Below are 21,918 nucleotides of genomic sequence, written 5' to 3'. Positions count from 1 at the left end.
TAGTTCCCCAATCAGGGATTGAACCCAGGACCACGGCAGTGAAAGCCCCAAGTCCTAACCACTGAACCGCCAGGGAACTCCCCACATATTGGTACACTTGATGGTGTCCTATAGGTCTCTGTTCATTTTTCTTCATTCTTTTCTGTTTCTGCTCCTTTCAACCTCAATTAACTTATCAAGTTGTCTAATTGTTTCTTCAGCCTTCTCAAATCTGCTGTTGTACCCATCTAGTGAATTTTCATTTCAGTTATCACACTTTTTGGCTCCAGAATTTGTTTGGTTCCTTTTTTTAAAAAATAATTTCTGTATTTTTTATTGATATTCTCTGTCTGGTGAGACAGTGCTTTCCTGGTTTTCTTTAGTTCTTTTCCCATGGTTTCCTATAGATAATAAGCATATTTAGGACTGTTGATTTAAATTATTTATCTAGGATGTCCATTGCCTGGGCTTCCTCAGGGATAGTTTCTATTAATTTCCTTTTTCTTATGAATGACCCTTACTTTGTTTCTTTGCATAACTCATCATTTCTTGCAGAAAACTGAACATTTTGAATACTGAATACTGTGTGGCAACTCTGAAAATCAGATTCTGCCCCCTCTATGGGATTTGTTGATGCTGCTTACTGTGGTTTATTGTTGTTTGTTTAGTGACTTCTCTAAACTCATTTTGTAAAGCCTATGCTATTATTGTGTGTGGCCACTGAAACCTGTTTCTTTTTAGCTTAGTGGTCAGCTAGTGTTTTGCATTTTTTAAAGGCCTGAAGAGAAAAAAGAAAAAAATACTCTTCCAGTCTTTGCACATTGGCTCTATGTTAGGGCACTCCTCAACACTTAGCTGGGCCATTTACAATTCTGCCTTAGTCTTCACTTCCTGCTTGTGTAGAGCCTGAAGGCCAGCCAGAGGAAAAAGCTTAGGGTCTTCTCAGCCCTTTTCTGAGCATGCATCCAGTTCTGGGCATGTGCTTGGCCTTTTTTTCTTCTGATTCCGTGGTACATACAGGAACTTTTCTAAAGCCCTTATTCCCCTGTGTATCTCCTTATCTAACTTCTTCCTTCCCAGGCTTTCAGTCTCTCTATTGCTTGTCTGACTGTTGTCTCTTACTCCAGACTGCTAAAGCCAATAGTTGTGTCTTCAAATGTTTTTGGCAAAAACCACCCCAGGGCTTCGCTGGTGGCGCAGTGGTTGAGAGTCCGCCTGCCGATGCAGGGGACAGGGGTTCGTGCCCCGGTCCGGGAAGATCCCACATGCCACGGAGCAGCTGGGCCCGTGAGCCATAGCCGCTGAGCCTGCGCGTCCGGAGCCTGTGCTCCGCAACGGGAGAGGCCACAACAGTGAGAGACCCGCGTACCGCAAAAAATATATAAATAAATAAAAATAAAAAGCCACCCCAGCCCTAGGGATGCTCCCAATCAGGCAAAAAAAAAGACAGGCCCTTGCACCAGTCCTTCAGGTAGCAGCCAGACAGGCTGAATTCTTTGAAAATAATTCTTTATATCCTCTGGCATTAGCAATCTGTACTAGGAGTGCAGGCTTCTATCTTCACAGCCACCATCAATCTGGGTGTGAGGGACAGTAGGCAGGCAATTTAAAATATCACAGTACTCTCTTACCCCAAACAGCAGCTTCTTTCTTCACCAAACCTTTCCTTAGTTGTTTTATGTTTTTACTAAATTCCAGAGTTCTGTAAAAGTCGATTCAGTTTTTTGCCAGTTCATTAGTTGTTTTCATGAAGGGACAGAGCTCTGGAGTTCTCTACTCTGCCACTTTTAGTTATGTCCTATTGTTGTCATCTGTGGACTCCTGGGTCACTGCCCTTCACTTAGCAATGAATGATCTTAGCTTCTGATTCACTTTCACTTTCTCCAACTCTATTCCTTTCTTAATTTTTGGAGATTTTCAAATACACGTTAGTGATTCTTCCATCATCTTGGTCTCTCAGTTCCTTGAATCCCACTCTTCCAAAGATCTCCTGTACCCTATCTCAGCCATTCACTCCGTATCCTGAACTTTAATATTACCAATAGCTACAACTCCTCAAAGTACTAATTTCACATATCCACCCTTAAGTGGGTCCTTAATGCTGCTGGCCAATCATACTCTATTTCTCTTGTCCATTCACTCTCCCACTCTCTTACACAACTATTTCCTACTTTCTCTCCTAAGCTCCAATACCTCCTTTCTCATCCTCTCTCTCAGCTGATGACCTTGCTTTCTATTTCAGCACGAAAACTGGAGCAATCAATAGGACTTCTATAAATTCTCACCATCAGATCTACCCACCTACCAACAACTGTACCCACATATGCTGCCTTTCCACCTGTTATTACAGATGAATTCTCTATGCTCCTATTTAAACTCCATCCATCACTTATGCCATAAACTGCATTCTCTCTATCCTACTCAAGAACACTGATCCAATAATTCTCTCCTCTTTCTCCTACATCACCAGTTTTCCTTTCTATTCAATCATTCCCGTCAGCATATAAATGTATTCTCTCTCCCATCTTCAAAAAAAAAAATCTTGAGTTCACTTCCTCTACCAGCTATCACCCCATTTGTCTGTGCCTCTTTGTAGCAACTCTTTTACAGAGTTGTCTGTTCTCATCGTCTCCAATACCACTCTCCCCATTCTCTCTCTTAACACCACCCAAACTCTACAAATATGGCTAGTTCTGACCTCCCTGCTGATAAGTCCAATGACCATTTTTTAGTCCTCATCTTAAATGACCTATCAGAGATATTTAACGGAATTGATCATTCCTTCTTCTATTTAGCTTCCAAGATGCTACATTCTTTTTGTTTTCCTCTTTCCTTATATGTATGTGTTCCTTCTATACCTCCTTTGCTGGTTCCTCCTCTTCTCCCAGGCCCTTTAACATCAGAGTGCCCCAAGGCTCAGCCCTTGGTTCTCTTATGTCTCTATATCCAACTTGATGATTTCATCCAGTATCACAACTTTAAATATCATCTATGTGCTTTTGGCACCCACATTTCTATTTCTAGCCCAGTCCTTTCTCTAGAACACCAGATCCAAATATCCAGTTATTGGAACTTCCCTGGTGGCACAGTGGTTAAGATTCTGCCTGCAATGCAGGGGACACGGTTCAAGCCCTGGTCCGGGAAGATCCCACATGCCACGGAGCAACTAAGCCTGTGCGCCACAACTACTGAGCCTGTGCTCTAGAGCCCGCGAGCCACAACTACTGAAGCCCGTGTGCCTAGAGCCCATGCTCCGCAACAAGAGAAGCCACCGTAATGAGAAGCCCACACACCACAGTGAAGAGTAGCCCCCGCTCACCGCAACTAGAGAAAGCCAGCACGCAGCAACGAAGACCCAATGCAGCCAAAACTAAAATAAACAAATAAATAAGTTTATAAAAAAAATATCCAGTTATTTACTCAACATCTCCACTTGGATATCTAAATCTTTAACAGGTATCTCAAACTTAACATGCCCAAAACTGAATTCCTGATTCCTACCCACAACACTCTACCTGGCACATAAGAGGTACTCAGTCAATATTTCTTAAATGAATAAATGTGGGGTTATAACGGTGCCTGACCATGGTACTATTACTACCATTACTGTGTTTTGAATCCAGAAATCAAGGGTGAGAGTCATCATCTCCTTCCTCTTTCCTGTGGCAAGACAACTCCAGCCAAGTTTGTCTTTCAATACCCTCATACTTTCTAGTACTCCTTTCTTCCTGCCCTTTGTGCTGACCTTCATGCTGTCCCTAAACCCTCTATTGTAGCAATCCCTGTTAGGAGAATCAAACAGACATACCTGCCCAATTTTCCAAATTGGTCACGTGCCCTAAAACTGTTTACATCTGTACCACCCTTCCAAGTCAAAACATCCAGTATAGCTGACCCCAGGTTGAAACCAGAATTAAAATCACTCTCACTGACTTCATAGCAGAAATAATTACCTTTGCCTAGAAGTCCTAAGCATTAAGGGAAAAAATCAAAAGAAGCCTGTTAATCCAAATAATTTCCAACTGGTGAAAACATGGGTTATGGTCAGTGGGAGTAAACATTTTCAGGTAGTGATGGGGAGGGGGGAGTGGAGTTAGGCAAGGGACCAATACACAGGGTGAGCATGCACGCCTAGGAGCCAATTCCGCAGGTTACATGCCCTAAGCAGTTTTTTATTTTCATGGCTTTTCCTACTTTTACCTCCCAAGACCACAAATTATCTTAAAATCCCTGACATTTCTTCCCCTGCCCGCAGTGGTCCTTAAGACTGCAGATTCTCAAAACAAGATAGCTCAGGCAAGAGAAATAAGGGAATGGTGTTATACAGAGCAATACAAGGGTTACTCTTTCCAATAATAGGTCATTTCTAAATCAAATGTTTCTTGGTTGGGTATTTCTTATATAAGACAAAGGTCCCATTATCTACTAAAAAAAGGATCATTCTAACATTGGTCAACCCCCATGGATATTTTAATTCAGCTCAAAAAGTGTTACCATTATGAGGAATATTTTCATGTAAAAATTTTTAATTCTGAAACTCACATTCAACTAACAATACTTGATATTAAGCAGTAGGTCATCCATATTCACTGCAATATGCTCTGAAAACCTCAGTCTCCAAAGCCCTAACCTATATTCTAATTAATCGTGCCCAAGTTAAATTTCAGCTACCCTGTCACTTCAGCAGTCGGCTTCATGTTCTCAAACCCAAAACAATCAAGGTGCCTCTTAAAATGTGATGAAACACTTGAACTTCTCTTTCTCTGTACTAAGAGCAGACTCCCTGGCTACTGGTAGGAATAGGAACATCTGCCATCACTAATTTTTGAACCAAGGTGAAATGCTCTTGCCCCAAAACCCTGCCATTCATCTTGTTTGGTATCACAAAGCTATATGCTTTTAGTTCTGATCTAATTTCTCTTCTGGAGCATTCCAGAGAAATGGAAAACTGAAGATAAGCAAAGGCAGTAGGTGGTATATATTTGAGAATCCTAAAAGAAAACTGTCTTACTATCCTGAACTTGAGCTCCAGAGGACAGGAATAGACACTCTTCACCAGAGTATCCTCAGTGCTTAGCAAAGCAACAACATACCCTAAAAACTCAATAAATGAGTATTTCTTGACTAGTTGAATATCCCAGGCAGGTAGACAAATTAGGAAAGCTATACCAAAAAGGCAACAGAGGCCTTATTACATTAAAATCCTCCATGCTATCAAGAGAGTTATCTTCCTAAAACATAGGTCACTCATTTGTAGTAATTAGTGAACATTTACCATAGGCTAAGCAATAAATTAATCCAGAGAAATTAGTAAAATATAGACCATCCTAAATGACTAACAACCTAGCAAAGGAGACAGACATGGTTTATTCTAATATAACCTGATAAGTGCTAGAAGCCTGTGTCAAGTTTTATGAGAACAGAGTTTAAGAAGTAACTAATTATGCACGGGTGAAGTGCCCACCAAAACTTTATAGCGCAAGTAGCACTTGATCTTAAAGAATAAGTAAGAGTTTACAAGATGAAGAAAAGATAGGCGAGAGGGGGTGGGTAAGAACAGTTTTCTAGTTATAAAGAACTGCATGTAAACAGAGGTCTATACATAGCAATGCCCCCACCTAAGTTCAGGAAATGGCTAGTAACTGAATATGACTAGAATATGAGGTTAGAGGGAAAAAATCATTAAAGATGAGGCTAGAAAGAAAGAATGGGGCTAGATGGGGCAGAGCCTTTTCTGCCACATTTAAAAGTCTGAATTTCATCCTGCAGGCAACGGTTTTTAAACAGTGAGTCAATTAGATCTCTTTCAGAATGTAACAGTAGTTAATAATATGAAAGGTGGATTGAAAGAGAAATAATCAGAGGCATAGATTTGCAAGATAACTACTGTAGTGGTTTAAGTGAAAAATGATGTAAGATATGCCTCAAGAATTTATTCACATCCATAAAAAATTCCAATGGTAACTACCTGTACAATAAAATTCTAAGTCAACACAGTGTTCAAGGCCCTTGACAATCTAAAGTTATGCCAACCTTTCCAACCTCACTTCCTATCCCTTCTTTTCCCCACGTCTTACAATCCAGCCACATGAGACTATGTACCATTTCTTCAATATGTTACGTACATTCATATTGCCACGTCTTCACTGACACACTATTTGTTACTTCTGCACAGACAACTCTCAACAAACTCCTACTCATCCTTCAAGGACCAGATTTTAAAAAGGTTCTATCTGTGAAGTCTTCCCTGACTCCATCTCTCTCAAGGCAAAAATGTATTATGCTTTCTTCTAGGCTTTCACATCACATCATTCATACCACTAATGTAGTTTTTTCTATCCCCTCTGCTAGAATGGCTGAGCTGAAACCAGTCATTAAGAAATAAAATTCAAATTAAATTTTACATATAAAATCACAAAATTTACATACACACACACACACACACACACACACACACACACATTTTTCTTTACCTGGTAAAACTTGAATTTGAACCCAAGAATATGACACAGTGTTTGCGGTTCACACATACTCATGTAAGATTCTAATAAAGATATAAAGAAGTCATCGTGTTCTGGCCTGCATTCAAACACTTCTAAAATGACATCCAGAACTCTATTGGGATCCAGATTAAAGCATCCTGCAACAGATGGATATACACAAATTCAAAAGTGATTATACATAATCTCTAGAAAAGCCATTAACCTTCAGGGACAACATACATAAAATAAAAATGTTTTTAAAAACAACTTCTTTTACAAGTTTGCTTCCCCTGCCCCAGAGGGAAATCTTCATAATTTTCAAGGTCATCACGGCTACTCCCCACATGTTACAGATGAGAAATATGACTTGCCCAGGATTGCAAAGTGGGTTAATGACAGGGCTTAGGCTGGAGCCCAGGACCTGTGACACTAAATCAAGTGAAATTTCTTCTATGCCACATCATCTCATCAGTTCTTGATTACTCACGCTAGTGAAAGAGATTCACATTTTTAATTCTTAGCAAAATATGAAAATCAAACAATACAAGTTAGGCAACTAAAGGTTTTTTTATGTTTTATGCAGAAGCGTTTGGAATGTTGACAAATGAGTTAAAAGTTCAGGTTCATGAAAGTAGAGCACGATTTTTATAATCATTTTTTAATTTATCTTATATATACAACAAAACTACAAAATGTAATTGTACATTCATAGTTTTGGGCAGCATTCTAAAGGAAAACAGGTATACTGCTAATACTAAAAAGATGAGAATACAAGGAGTTGGGGACAAAACACAAGCAAACAGAGAAGGAAGAAAACAATCTAGGTAGAGCAGGAAAGGGAAAGGAAAGAAGCACTTAATAGGTACCGATGGCTACTTATCCTTGCTAATCTCCTAGGGTAAGCTAAAAAGGGCCAATAGACATGAATTTAATAAACATTCCTATCAGCCACCCTACTATTAATACATTGTTACCTCTATTTGTATTCAGCTTCAGCTGTTACCATAATTATATTATAGCAGTCACATCATATGTGCATTTAATTTGAGAATGCAACCATTTACACACAGCAAAATAAACAAAAGAGAATTTAAATGATATAGTCAATTCCACCCACCATTCCTCTCAATATAATGTATGCTTATGACCCAGAGTGAGCATATCAATCGGCTGTTCCCTCAGTTTATATCAGTTCCCTCATGCCTTGTGCATGAAGCCGAATGGAATTCTAGTATTTTTAATTACGTATTTTTCATTAGGCATAGCCCTTAAATGCAAGCTAACCACTTCATCTGGGGCAAGCAAATAAACACTGATTTATTCTAATGCTGGAGGAAAAAGAACAACTGTGTTAACTTAGGGAGAGATGTTAGGTCTAAACACTATACCTTATGGATGACTTAGAGGATTTTTCAAAGAAAATTCTTATATATCCTATTAATGATTTCCAGAGTTACTTCTATTATCTCCACACTTAAGTATATTAAATGCTATAAAACTAATGTCTAATTTGCAGTATCTTAGCAATCACTTAGAAAACCAAACTCTCCAAATACAAGAAGTATTTCTTTCCTCTTTTTATGAAACGCAAAGTTAAGAATACATTTTCTTCCATTTCTCTCATACTAAGGAAAGAAAGGAACAACACAGTGATCATCTCTTACTGAAAAGAGCTCCAGGCTTTCATAAATTCTCCAAAGAGATGTTTACCTAAAGTTCTGGGAAGAAAACTTCTAAATATTTTTGCCTGTCCTTGCAACCCCAAAAAGTATGGCTTATGAATGTACAAGTGACTCCAAAATAGCAACTGGAATTTTTAAATGCTGCTGGTGGAAATAAAAAATGTAAAACAGTACGACTGCTTTGTAAAATTGGCAGTTTCCTTAAAAGTTAAACTTAACACCTACCATATGACCCAGCCATTTCATTCCTAGGTATTTACCTCAAGAGAAAAAATATCTATGTCCATACAAAGACTTGTACACAAATATTCACAGCAGATTTATTTATAATAGGACACTGAAATAGCCATCAACATGTGAATGGATAAACAAACTGTAGTACAGTATATTTGTAGAATATACAGTGGAATACTACTCAACAATAACAAGGAAAGAACTACCAATACAAGCAACAACATGGATGAATTACAAAATAATTATGCTGAATGAAATAAGCCAGACCCCCCAAAAAAAACTCACTATATGATTCCATTTATAAAAGAATTATAGAAAATGAAAACTAATCTATAGTTTAGAAAGCAGATCATTGATTACCTGGGGAGGAGAAAAGAGGAAGTACGGGGGGGAATGAAATACAAATGGGCAAGAGGAAACTGGGGGGGGGAGTGATAGAAATGTGCATTATCTAGATTGTGGTGATGTTTTCACAGGTGTATACATGTGTTAAAACTCAAACTGTACACTTCAAACATGCACATTTTATTGTATATTAATTATGCCTAGATAAAGCTGGGGAAAAAAGCCACTGACAACAGATTATAGAAGTAGGATCTAGCAAATTCTCCAACCTTATAACTGCTCCTATATTTACTAAATATAAAAGTTTAATCAACTAAATAAAAATGAATAATGCTCTACTCTGTCAGAGAGGACAAAAGATACACTGAATACACTTTTGAAAAAATGGCTGGCTTATAATTACCCATTATGCTACATCCACAAAACTTGTGAATAAGGACTAGAACAGCAACATGTTACACGGAAATGTGTTTCATTCACATTGCTTTAAAGTTTGTATTTTCAATGTGCTACAATATGAACCATTGACATTACGTTTTGTTTAAACAGTATTATTCCATGAAGGCTATTTTAACAGTGATCTATACAGTCAACTAACTACCAATTTCTTTCTAGAGGCAATTTAAGGTAGTAACCTACACAAAAAGGATGCAACTTTTATTTATAATAGATAACCTTTGTATCTTTCACAAAAGAAAAACTGGCTTAGGAATTTTCTATTATATGTCTCAGGTGCCATAAGTTAGTCCAATCAGTTGGAATGACCTATGCTACATAATATGGAAAAAGTAGCCAAACCAAGGACTTAGAAAACCATTTTTGAAACCTTAGAGATTTGCTAAATAACAGTTAAGCTATTTCACATACAAGATTTTAGTAACAATAAGTAAGCTTGAAATGTCCAAAATAATTTTTTTCTAATGGCAGCTGTGGTAGAACAGACACTCTTGTGCTCAAACATCTTAAAAAAGGCTTTTATCCAGCCCAAGCATCAACAGTCATGTGATCTTGAGACAGATCATAAGCCTAGCTCCCTACCTCTACCACCAGCTACATTAAGGAATATACACACACACATGCCTTTTGAGGAACAAACAGGGAACCATATCGGAAGCGGAAACATTTTTAAATGGTGGACTTGTAATGGCCATGGATTCATTCCTTCATTTAAATAAACATTAAATAACTACCCACTAAGTGCCAGGTGCTTGTGATACAGAGATTAATAAAATGCCTTCCCTACCCTTGAGGAGAGTTCACACCTTTTGGATGATACATCTTTGAAAAAATGCATTGAAAAGTAACTGAAGGCTCCCCAAAGATGGACAAGATGGCCAGTATATTAGAGCAAGTAATTGCAACTAGAGGCCAAAAATATGATAAAAGTGACAACGGTTCTTATAGGAATAGGTCAAATTGAGATTCTTAACAGGAACAAAAAGGCCAAGGTAATATTGTAAACATGACTTGGAGAGATGTCCAGCCTGTACATTTCAGACAAGAAAACAGAATGATAGCGTCAACCATCATGTTCCTGACAGAATAAACCTTACAAGACAAAGAAAAACCATGTTTTGAACAAAAGGACATGATCTGGCTCTGGCATGTAGAATTACTTTAGAAACAGGCTATACCATGGTCTCAATGTTTTTTGTACCCCCAAAATTCATATGTTGAAATTCTAATGCCCAATGTGATGGTATTAGGAGGTGGGGCCTTTGGAAGGTGAATAGGTCATAAGAGCATAGTCTCATGAATCAGGTTAATGCCCTTTAAAAAGAGAGCTCCGTTGCCCCTTCTACCATGGGAGGATACAACAAGTTAGCGGTCTGCAACCTGGAAGAGGGCCCTCATGAGAACCCAACCATTCTGGCACTCTGATCTTGGACTTCCAGCCCCCACAACTGTGAGAAGTACGTTTCTGTTGTTTATAAGCCCCCCACAGTCTGTGGTATTTTGTTACAGAAGCCTGAATGGCTAATAACTTATGCTAGACTATTTCTAAGAAATAGTATTTGCAAAAAACTGCACATCTCAAGGCAAGAACCAGAGAGCCAAGATGCAGATAAATGCACCCAACAAAATAAAAGTATAATTGTAAAAACAACTACGCTTCAGAACACCAACTGCTGTCTTCTTTTTCATAGTAGAGATAAACAACTTCTTCATAACTAGTGTATAGTAAAGAAACTCCAATAAAGCAAAACCTTAGGGAAAGGAAGCAGTCAACTGGTTTCCCTTTCCAAGGGATAGGAGAGAGTTGACTAAAAGATAAGAAGCTTCAAGGCTTAATGGCTCTTATATCCATACTGATCCAAAGACAAAATACTAAGTACACTCAAGATAATGTAGTCAAAGCGATTAAATGTCCCATAATCTACCAAAGAATAAAATCATTTGACTTGGGATTTTATTTTGTCTTTAATGTTTCTCTGATCACTTAACAAGCAACCAAGAGGACTTGTGAGACTGAAGGAGGAGAGATTCTCACCCCACCCTTCCCCATCTCCAGCCAAATCTACAATCTTGGACACCAGGCGACAAATGAAGGTCCTGAGGTTTGGTGAAGAGGGCTCTGATTCTGGGTGAGAAGGAAAGGATCAGAGAGCCAAGGCAAAAAGATCCTGGACCACTAAACCCAAAACCAGGAAGAACCATTTTCAGTCTCTAAAACCAAACTCGGAACTTCCCTAACGGTCCAGTGGATAAGATCCACGGTCCCAATGCAGGGGGCCCGGGTTCGATCCCTGGTCAGGGAACTAGATCCCACATGCTGCAACTAAGAGCCCACATGCCGTAACTAAAGATCCCACACACAACAACAAAGATCCTGCACGTGGCAACGATCCCACATGTCGCAACTAAGACCCAGCACAGCCAGCTAAATAAATAAATAAATAAACAAACAAACAAACTCAAGTAAGCTAGCTCCATGACTAATTTTTAGCCAGAACTTCTGATTTAGAGCAGCGATCAGCATACCACGGCCTATGGGTCAAATCCATTCGATGTTTGTAAATAAAGTTGTGCTGGAACACAGACTCACTCATTTATTTACATGTTGTCCACGGCTGCTCTCACACTACAATGGCAAAAGTGAGTAGCTGCAACAAAAACCATGTGACCCAAAAGGAAAAAGATATTTACTATCTCATCCTTTACAGAAAAGGTTTGCTGACCACTAATTTAGAAGAAAGAAAAGAACACCTAGCTATTACTTTTTTGAAGGGCATTCAGAAGAGTAGGGTGCTTATAGTTTAGTTCAGCAATCAAAGGAGTCCATCTTCGGGAATTCCCTGGCGGTCCAGTGGTTAGGACTCTACGCCTTCACTGCCGAGGGCCCAGGTTCAATCCCTGGTCAGGGAACTAAGATCCCACAAGCCACGTGGCACGGCCAAAGAGTCCATCTCTGATATCCTTTCCTCTAATTTCTAAAAGATGCTTTTTGCCATCTTGATGCAGGGATCATTTGTGAGGCATCTATGATATGGCAGCTCAAGGGACTAATAATCACTATCCATTCCTGTTAAGTTTTTCAAGCTTACTGTCAGACAAACACCAGGCAGACTTATAATGGTTCCTATTCCTTGCTTTCTTGCAGTAAACAGCCCAAGGCTATCTGATAGGATATACTGTTTATTATATTTAGGACATAAACATTTTGATGTGCCAGAATCTTTTAGGGAGCAAATGACTATCTTTTAACTATAGAATGATAAATAAGGATTTCTCCTGATCAGACCAAGTACCCTGAAATATAAGTGTATCTAAAATGCATGCCTCGGGACTTCTCTGGTGGCACAGTGGTTAAGAATCTGCCTGCCAATGCAGGGAACATGGGTTCGAGTCCTGGTCCAGGAAGATCCCACATGCCGCAGAACAACTAAGCCCATGTGCCACAAACTACTGAGCCTGAGCTCTAGAGAGCCCACAAGCCACAACTACTGAGCCCACGTGCCACAACTACTGAAGCCTGCGAGCCTAGAGCCCTTGCTCCACAACAAGAGAAGCCACCGCAATGAGAAGCCCGTGCACCGCAACGAAGAGTAGCCCCTGCTCGACACAACTAGAGAAAGCCCACGTGCAGCAACGAAGACCCAACGCAGCCAAATAAATAAATAAATTTATTTTTTTAAAAATGCATGCCTCCCAAACCAGATATCAGTTCTGTCAATGGCTGGTGAAAGAGATCAGAGCTGAGATAGCTTTGTATAAGATATTATCTGTCTAGGTTGCTCCTAAAGAGAAAGCAATGGGAATAAACAAGAGGAAACTCATCCAAAGATGCCATGAAAAGCAGGATGCTATGTTAGTGAACTGCTCTGGACAGATGAGACAAGGCCTACCTGAAGTCTGCACTGAGGGGGAATCCGATAAATTCTAACTCTTAAAGAGTGAGTACTCACTGGAATTGAAGTCTTAACCTCAACTTTAATGTCAATGAAAAATTCCTTTCTCAGACAATGGGGGAGGAGGGAATCAGCTAGCCAAAGAGAAACAAACACTAAGCCAGGGAGATGAACTTTCTCAAATCCTCCATGTCAGGGAAAAAAGAGGCTAGGAATCACTATAAAGTCTACTAGAAAGGGGGAAATATTCATTCGTTTTTCAATGAGTATTTATCCAGCACCTACGTACCAGGCACTGAGGTTAGAGGTACTAAACAAAACAGACAAAAACCCTTGTCCTCATGGAGCTTACTTACATTCCAGTGGGGGTGTGGCATAAAATACGGTGCACATTATATGGTGTTAAGTGCTCAGAAGAAAGACAGTGAACCACAGGGAGTGTCGGGGTGGGGGGTGGCCATATAAGGCTACACTGCGGAGGTGGCATTTGAGTGTTTCTGGGCTAGCGTGCTTTGGAGTACACCCGACGGACTAGAACAGAGGTTTAGCCCAAGAAATCAAATTGTTTATACTCATGGAATATCCATGTGAGTTATGAGCTTGCAGTTGTGACTGTCACACTGTTCTTCAGAGACAGTAACATAACCTGTTCTCTATGGGGACAAAGTTCAAGAAAAGAAAGTACACAGCATACATTTTTCCCAGTTAGATAAAAGCACACTTTCAAGAAAATCCCTCTTTGAAATGTTCCCAAAATAACAAAGGACTAAAAAAGTATAAACTCACAAGGACAAAAAAATAGAAAAAACAAGGACAGACAAGAGATGTCAACAAATAAGCAGATAAAGTAAAAAAAAAAAAAAGTGAGGACCTTATACAGCAGAGAATTTTTTTGTGGGGGATACCATCTTAAGAGAGTACATGGCAGGATATAAGGAAAGACAAACTTATAGCAAGGCAGTACTGACAAACATCTCAAACTAGATCAAAATTCTGCAGGAAAAATGTAGAGCCTACCCTGGAAAGAACAGAAAGGAAACCCTACAGGAGGATTATTTTTTTTTAATGGGTCACTGCTACACAGGTAAGCAAGAGCCCTGCAGCCTTAGGGGACTGCCAGTCTTGGTGTTAATTTGACAATGGAAGAAAGTAGCAAAGAGACTAAATCAGCTGCCAGAACTAGACTTACTTCAAAGAAAAGGGTAAATTTAAACTAAAAGCTCCTTACCTCTATACCTGTTGGCCACCAAAAGCTTAAGCTAAAAACAAAAATTACTGTAGTAAAACTGGTTTTATCTGGGTCCCCACTGGAGAAAGGGGATAAGGATTGGGACACCTCCTCTCTCTTTCTCATCCATAAATTTCAAAAACAGAGAAAGAACGGAGAATTGAGCATAAGCATCCTCTAAAATATAACCAGTGAAGCAGGAAATATGACTTTTCCAACAGGTCTCAAAACTTAAGACATCTAGGTGTTGCAAAATCTTCCCTGAGATAGCATAACACCTAACAAATAGCAAAAACTCTTTCCATTCTTGAAAAATCAGGAGTACCCTATTTTTCTATCATTCATTCCTCCTTTCTATAGAAGCCAACTATTTCCTCCAAATGCGCAATGCAAATAAAAAGAACAATGCAAAGAAATTCTATTTAAAAGGTAGGGAAAGTAACACTTTCCTATTTGTTACACTTTTACAACATCTGCACTTACTTTAACAGACTGTTGTAAAAATAAAATAAAATGTGTATCAAAGTTGCTCGGTATTTTTAAAATCAAGTTCAAAAGAACTAAACATCTCCACGTTTCAAGAGTTCACCGAAGATTTTATTAAAGTTTCACATTTGCTTACTTATTTTCTGCCCTCCATAAAATTATTGGAAAATACTTAAAAATTAAAGATAGAAATACTAGAGAGCAGAAACTAATACAAACACAAAGGTAAGAGTAACAAGATTTCTTATAAATATCATCCCAAATTTTTTTATTACTGATAACAATCTTAAAAGTACAAGCTAGACAGTTCTCGTTTCTTAACTTAAAAACAAAAAACTATAGGGAATGCACTAGTTTCGTCTTTATGGATATTCTTCAACAGTTAAAAAAATTTATCTTAGTAACACATAGTATATATAGATATATGTCTTACCTATTAAAGATTTGATATTTTCTAAGATTAAATCACTAGTAGTATTTCCAGATAAATCTTGCCCCAATTCAGCAATCAGCTTGGCATAACCTTCATTTTCTTCTCTTAACAAATTAAATTTTTGCTGCTTATAACTGAAATTAAACATCATAAGGCAGATAAAATTAATTTCAATTAACAAGCTTGCATAAGAGTATTGTATTCTTCTCACTGAATTTTCTTACTCTCTTACATAAAACAATCATAAGAACAGTTGTTGAAAGTTTACCTCTTTGTCTATCTTTTAGGATAGAAAATAACAGTGATTCTTAAGGGACACCCCAATGTTAATTACACAAGGAAAGGATATCGCTAATAACATAACACTATTTCCATCATTGACAAGAATATACCTTAAAGCCACAGTTGTAAATTATTGTATTGGTAGTAATAAAAGCATTGAATATTATTTTAACTTCTAACACGGAAAAAAATTAACATTGGTTTCACACAGGTAAAGTTCACTGCTGACTCAATAACCATAGGCTACTCTTAAAAGGAAAAAACACAAGACACATGCTAACAGCAACAACAAAAATCTTCAAAACGCCTTTAGAAACTTCTAGTATTCAACATGAGAACTAAAAAGCATGCTCAGGTACTTGATCTACAACATAAAAATACATGTACTTACAAGAGTTTTGTCTTGATTTTAACTGACTTTTGATTGAATTGCTGTGATTGTTTGATAAGCCCTAAGGATTCCAATGTTTCTGGATCCAAGCGTTCCTTCAGAACTGTGTCTGAAACTAAATGCTGTATTAAAAAATATTAAAGGCCATTTTACTCCTCAGCATTCCAACTATGCATTCACAATATTAAAACATATTCAAAATTATTTTCCCAAATAAGAATATTAAAATCACCTTATATATATACATCAACAACTTTATAAAAAGGCTTGGAACTTCAATCTAACAAAAATGATGACTTTCCAAGTACTGAAACATACAGCTTTTTAAAACTTCACTAAAAATTATATGCCATGCTGTACACAACCTACAAATGACAAGAACTACAGATGTAATTCTGATTAAAATTGAGTCTGTCAACTGAATTTTCTTTAAGATAATGCAGCATTTCAGCCTTCTTTGGTTTCTACTGTTTAAGTCAAATTCTATTGTCTGTCCTCGCAGCAAAGACAAGGACATTCTTCCAGGTCTGAGTAATGGCATTCCGCCTTGGTTTTAAATTTATGAACATAAAATGGTTTGCTAGACAATGATTATGATGAGCTCTAGAATTAATTATTTTTAAACTACCTCCATTCTTTTTCTCCTTGCCTAACAGTTTATGAAAAATTGTTCAGTTTAAAAGCTGTCCATATCATTTCTAGTCACCTGATAGATGCTTACCTTTTCCTTAGTTAGGAACTTACTAGGTCAGGAATATCACCAAAGGTTTTCTATGCATAGATAGTTTAAGTGATATGGTACCATGCCTATTTCATAGAAAAAAATTAGCATGTCTAATTTTACAAAGCATTCCATTTCAAAACCCAAATCTCACCTTATAATGAATAGTCAACTGAATGTCAATACCCTCCTCCATTAACATGATTATCTGTGATTATAATCATTCCACATAAAATTTAGAAATGGAAAGTATTTTTTAAAACTTACCAAACATGTTAATACCAATTGTGTAAAATAGTCTCTCTTGCTTTTTTCTTCTAAACAATTTGTCTCAATATCTATAATGATGAAGAAAAAGAAAGATGAGAGTTTGATTTTTCTAGACTCCACAACTATAATAAGATACCTGTTTTCTTTAAAACTAGCTAAATTTAAAACTCCTCATTCTGAATTTGGGGAAAAAATTTAAACTGTGGTAAGCATAAGCAGTCCTTCATGTGCATATGAATACTTAAAGATTTATAAATTTTATAAATTATATATTATAAATTATTATTATAAATTATAAATACTTATAATTTATAAATACTTATTAAAAACGTATATAAATACTTATATAAAAACTTATATAAATACTTATAATTTCTCCTGATACTGAAAAACTGACCTTGTGACCAATGGCATATCCATAAAATGGTAAGTTGATTATGGAGCTATGTGCTAAGGCACTGCAAGCAACAAAGCTTCCAAAAAATACTGTTTTCAAAAATGGAAACATTAGGGAATTCCCTGGCGGTCCAGTGGTTAGGACTTGGCGCTTTCACTGCCAAGGGCCAGGGTTCAATCCCTAGTTGGGGAACTAAGATCCCACAAGCCACGCAGAACGGCCAAAAAAAAAGGGAAACATTCAAGCAAAGTTTAAACAACCACATGTCAGAGATGCTAAGGTAAAAAGCTGAACTGGGTGACAACAAAGATCTCTTCTAATACTAAAGATCCTATTACTCATGAAGATCAAACCCTTGACTTTGGCCACCTTGGTACCATGTTCTAACCAAGCTACTTGGTCACCAACTCTATGAAAACTGTATTAAAAGGTATTTTTAACATCCTATTTTGAATTACAATTCTAGTCAGCAAACAAAACTTCACTCAAGATTTTCATTTTCTTCCTACTGAAATATTTTTTTAAAAAACTGAGACCTCCTTGAGTTTCAGTACATTATTCAAAAAATTTGTCAAACAATTTTCTGATCTAAAGTATAGCATCAAAAACTTCAACCAGGATTAGCAGGATTACAAAATTGATCTCAGGATTATTGTTTTAACTGATTACACACCATTACCTTATTTTTAAAGTCAATTCATATTTAGAATGTGCTATAGAAAATGGCACCAATTTTAGTGATGTAATAAAAATTGCCCTCTAAAAGTTCTAGGGCTCCCCCAGACAGACATCCTACAACTGCTTTGCTTCAGTTTACTTTCTACTGCCATCACTAAGAATCAAAAGAGAAGAGGACCTATCATTAAACACATCCATATTTTCCCGGGCCTCCTCCACTTTTCCTTCTTGGACAGTGCCATCTCCCAATATTCTGGCAACTACAGCTAAGCACACAGTCAGCTCAAGCATATTAAGGGAATTTCAGGGTGTAATTTATACAATGTAAATTGCAGTACAATCTCAATATATCAATAAGACTTTTAGTCTGTGTGTATCTCAACAATCCCTTCCAGGGACTCCTAGTTGTCTCATTATCTAGTCTTCTGGTCCCTCCTCAGCCTAGAACTTCAAGGATACTGATCTTGAGGGGTCAGGACTAAAGTGGGCCTATTCTTTTAAACAATATCCATCTACCCTCAAAGGCCCTACAGTCCCTAAGATCTACCTCCAAAGTCCCCAAGATGAGAGCATTTGGGTAGCAGGTTCATCCTCTTCAAGTAAAGTCTACTCTCCTCTCAGCCATCGGACCTGATTAACTCTCTGGGTTCTGACCATATTAGGAAATGCTTAATGGGACCTTAGTAAATTTCTTGGCTAAACTATCTCAATAATCAATATAGGACTCTACTATTCCAATTATGCTTTCCCTGTTTTCTTTATTCTTTTTGTTCTAACTTACGAAATCATTCATTATTCATTCATTATTTCTGACTCCTCAACCCCAAATCAGCACCTAGTAAGTTTTCTTTAATTTCCCTCTGATTTTCCTAAAAAGCCCTCAGCCATTTCCATCTCTAGGCCCAGTATCACCAACCACCTAACCCAGCTCAGAGGTCCCATCAGTGCATCAAGTCACATCAGACTCTCCTTTCGGGTTAATATAGCTCTCAGGCCCCCTCACCCTTACATGATTAATCTTTTAAAGGAAATTGTTATCTTAACCAGGAAAGTACAGCACTGATTTCTCTTATAACTGTTAAAATATTAGAAAGATAACATGATACACTAGAAAGATCATGGACTCTAGAACCAAAAAAACCCAGGTTCAAACCCTGCCTTATACTAGTTGTGTGGCCTTGAAAAATCACTTTTCTGAGCTTCGATTTTCTGATCCATGTATCTACTTTACAGAAACTGCTGTGAGGATTTAAATGAAATTAAATGCTTAACATACAGAAGGTGCTCCAAAATGGCACCTACATTATTATTACTGTGATCATCATTATAATTATCATCATCATTATTAGAGGTAGCTCGCGTTCTCACTCCTATTCCCCTCCCTTGGTCTGGGGTCACCCTTGGATCATTTTTTTTCTGCCAAGGGTGGGGGTACGTGAGTGAGGGGACAGGTGAGGGAAATTCTCTTTCCAAGTTTGCCGTCCTAATCCTGCTTGTAAAAATGGACTGGATAGGCTAAAAGAAATTTCCCAAGAGCAACCAAACATCATCTTCATGAATTCATGTTACTAGTAAAAAGCAATGACTTGTAATAATAATTCATATTATATAACTAAATAACTATGAAGGGAAAATATATCCTAATAAAATAAGTCAATATAAAAAAAGAAATTATTAGAACTTACTAGTAAGCTGATAATTGACGATTACCCAAAGAAAGATATAAAATGTACTCCTGACACTATCAATGAATAACAGCTTCCACACAATGGTACCTACAAATCACTCTTTAAGTCTTACAAATTTATAGTAAAAACAAACAATTTTCTAAATTGAAACCTGTCTCGTGTTATATTTATTAGTAACATAATATAATATCTTTAGTGCCTGCTCTAAAAATTAAGCTTAGAAGGTTTTTGTTGTTGGCATAAATCAATCAATCCAATAGACAGCATGAACAAATACTTTATCATCTAAACCAGGATAGTTTTAAGATTGAAAGAAGGCACAATTAATAATTACGCCAGGAGAACAAAACAAAAAGGGGACATACAGTCACCAGTCAATGGTCTTTTCATTTATCACTCATGGTCCACACACATTTTGACCTGTTCCCAACCTTACTGTTGTTATAAAATCTTAAACGTCCTGAGGGATCAAGGACCAGACATTTAGATTTGTTGCAGTCAAATTTGGGATTCTCAGTAAGACATTTAAGTAACCTATCTAATTCTAAGAGTTAAGATTAATGAGCTAAAGTAATTCATTCCAACTTGACAAAGCCTCAGAGGATAAGTCATATTTTAAAGCGAATATTATAATGTTTGGTAATGTTTTCTAACAGGTCAAAGTTACAGAAAGCATAAGACTGATGAGGAAAACTGTGCTCAAAGATACTTTAATTCAGATTTAAAATCAGAGAAACAAATTTGTAATATACATTATTTTTTAAATCCATGCCTCCCATGGAGGGACACTACCTTTTGTTCTAAGTCAAAGAAATATTCCTTTCTTATCTTGCATGAATTCTTATTTATTCTGGACAAATAGAGAAGCTGCTATTTCCAAAGTTGGTTTCTCATCCTCAAAACAAAAGTACTTTTGATTACTTTGGCTCTTCTTGCTCTCTCTAAAATTAAGAAGAATCAAAAGAGTACAATAGTAAAGTAAATACCTCTTGAGTATCCTGAGATTCTGACATTCATTGATAACCTGCACTGAATAATATTAATTATGTGGTTACTAAAATCTGAATAATTCAGACTAACTTATCTTCAGAAAACCTGGCCTTTTTACTTGAAATGACTTAATTTAGCTCAATTTTATATAAAGATACATTCTGAAAAACTCAAACTATTTGAATTATAAACTAAAACTATTTAAAGCTAGCTTATAAATAGTAATTAAACTCACATTTGACTTATAATATATATTCCCTATAAAGTAAAAAATATATATATTCTAGATTTGTAGAAACATTTGTAAAATCCGTAGTTTGAAAGAAAGCATTTTATTTAACACAGTACATTAATTTACCAAACAACACTTTTTACAGGTGAAATAAAGGCTTATTAATACCTACCTAATACGCAGAATACGTCGGCAAGAATGGAGGGCATATCCTCACGAAATTCCTAATTTTAAAAAATACAATTATTCATAGTAAATACTAGAATAGCACACTAGCAATTATTATGGTTTCAGAAAAACACTCTTCAGTAAAACTTAAAAACAAAACCCTAATACCACTATGTTGACAAATAAAAGTTTTCAAGTTTCATAATATAGAGAAAATTAAGAGGGAGATAATGGTTGGAAAAAATGTTTAAATGTCTACCATGAAATAACTTGAGTTTAAAAAAAAAAAAGAAACTTAAAACAAGCACCTCAGGAAATAATAAAGAACACAAATGAGTAACATTTTTCCAGTGAAGTTTCATGTCAGAAACCACTGGAATTTGGAGTACCTTACACCTACCTAAAGCAAGACTGTTAAATATGGTACATTTTTCATCTAAAACTTTAAATGTTGTGCTCATGCCTGAGTCAACACTGATCTATGCAAAGATCATAGTATTATCAGAACAAAAATCTAAAAAATGCAATAATAATTACAAGCTGTTGTCTCATAACTCAAGATTCTCTGAAGATGAAAATAATTACCAAAAATCTATCTTTATTTTATTTACGCACTGATGTTTGCAGCCTTTGGAGAAACTGACCCGAAACTCTCCCCTCATTTCTGGATGAATACTTCAGCATTTATCCTAGATTTGTCTCCTGACTTCCCACTCCCACACCCAATTTTAGAGCCATTTTCCATTAGTAAGGATCATAGTTCAATTATTGCAATTAGTTTGCTGGCACTATAGCAACCCTAAAATTAGCCTACTTTCAGAGAGTAAAGGAAAGAAATATAATTCTAAAGAAAAAACTGGTAGCTGTAAGAGACAGACAAGAT

At 36.9% G+C, this 21,918-nt stretch overlaps 1 protein-coding gene across 14 annotated transcripts in view; it reads right to left on the bottom strand.

The window, feature by feature from the left end:
* Positions 1-21,918, bottom strand: part of THOC2 (THO complex subunit 2) — a 103,079-nt gene that overhangs the window by 61,140 nt on the left and 20,021 nt on the right. For 8 of the 14 annotated variants that reach the window (XM_022561832.2, XM_022561833.2, XM_089904117.1 and 5 more), the window contains exons 4-9: positions 21,040-21,091; positions 16,880-16,950; positions 15,892-16,013; positions 15,219-15,352; positions 6,453-6,619; positions 3,299-3,349 (exon numbers count right to left, since the gene is read on the bottom strand). In XM_022561832.2, coding sequence (XP_022417540.1) covers positions 3,299-3,349; positions 6,453-6,619; positions 15,219-15,352; positions 15,892-16,013; positions 16,880-16,950; positions 21,040-21,091 — 597 coding nt within the window. The remainder of the gene's footprint in view (positions 1-3,298; positions 3,350-6,452; positions 6,620-15,218; positions 15,353-15,891; positions 16,014-16,879; positions 16,951-21,039; positions 21,092-21,918) is intronic. The other 6 variants (XM_022561838.2, XM_089904120.1, XM_022561840.2 and 3 more) reach the window with 1 other exon arrangement.

Source organism: Delphinapterus leucas, chromosome X (genome assembly GCF_059928025.1).
Source record: "Delphinapterus leucas isolate spDelLeu-1000000601 "Yukka" chromosome X, BTC_Dleu_Yukka2, whole genome shotgun sequence".
Lineage (NCBI taxonomy): Eukaryota > Metazoa > Chordata > Mammalia > Artiodactyla > Monodontidae > Delphinapterus > Delphinapterus leucas.
This window is presented reverse-complemented; position numbering and strand designations above follow the sequence as displayed.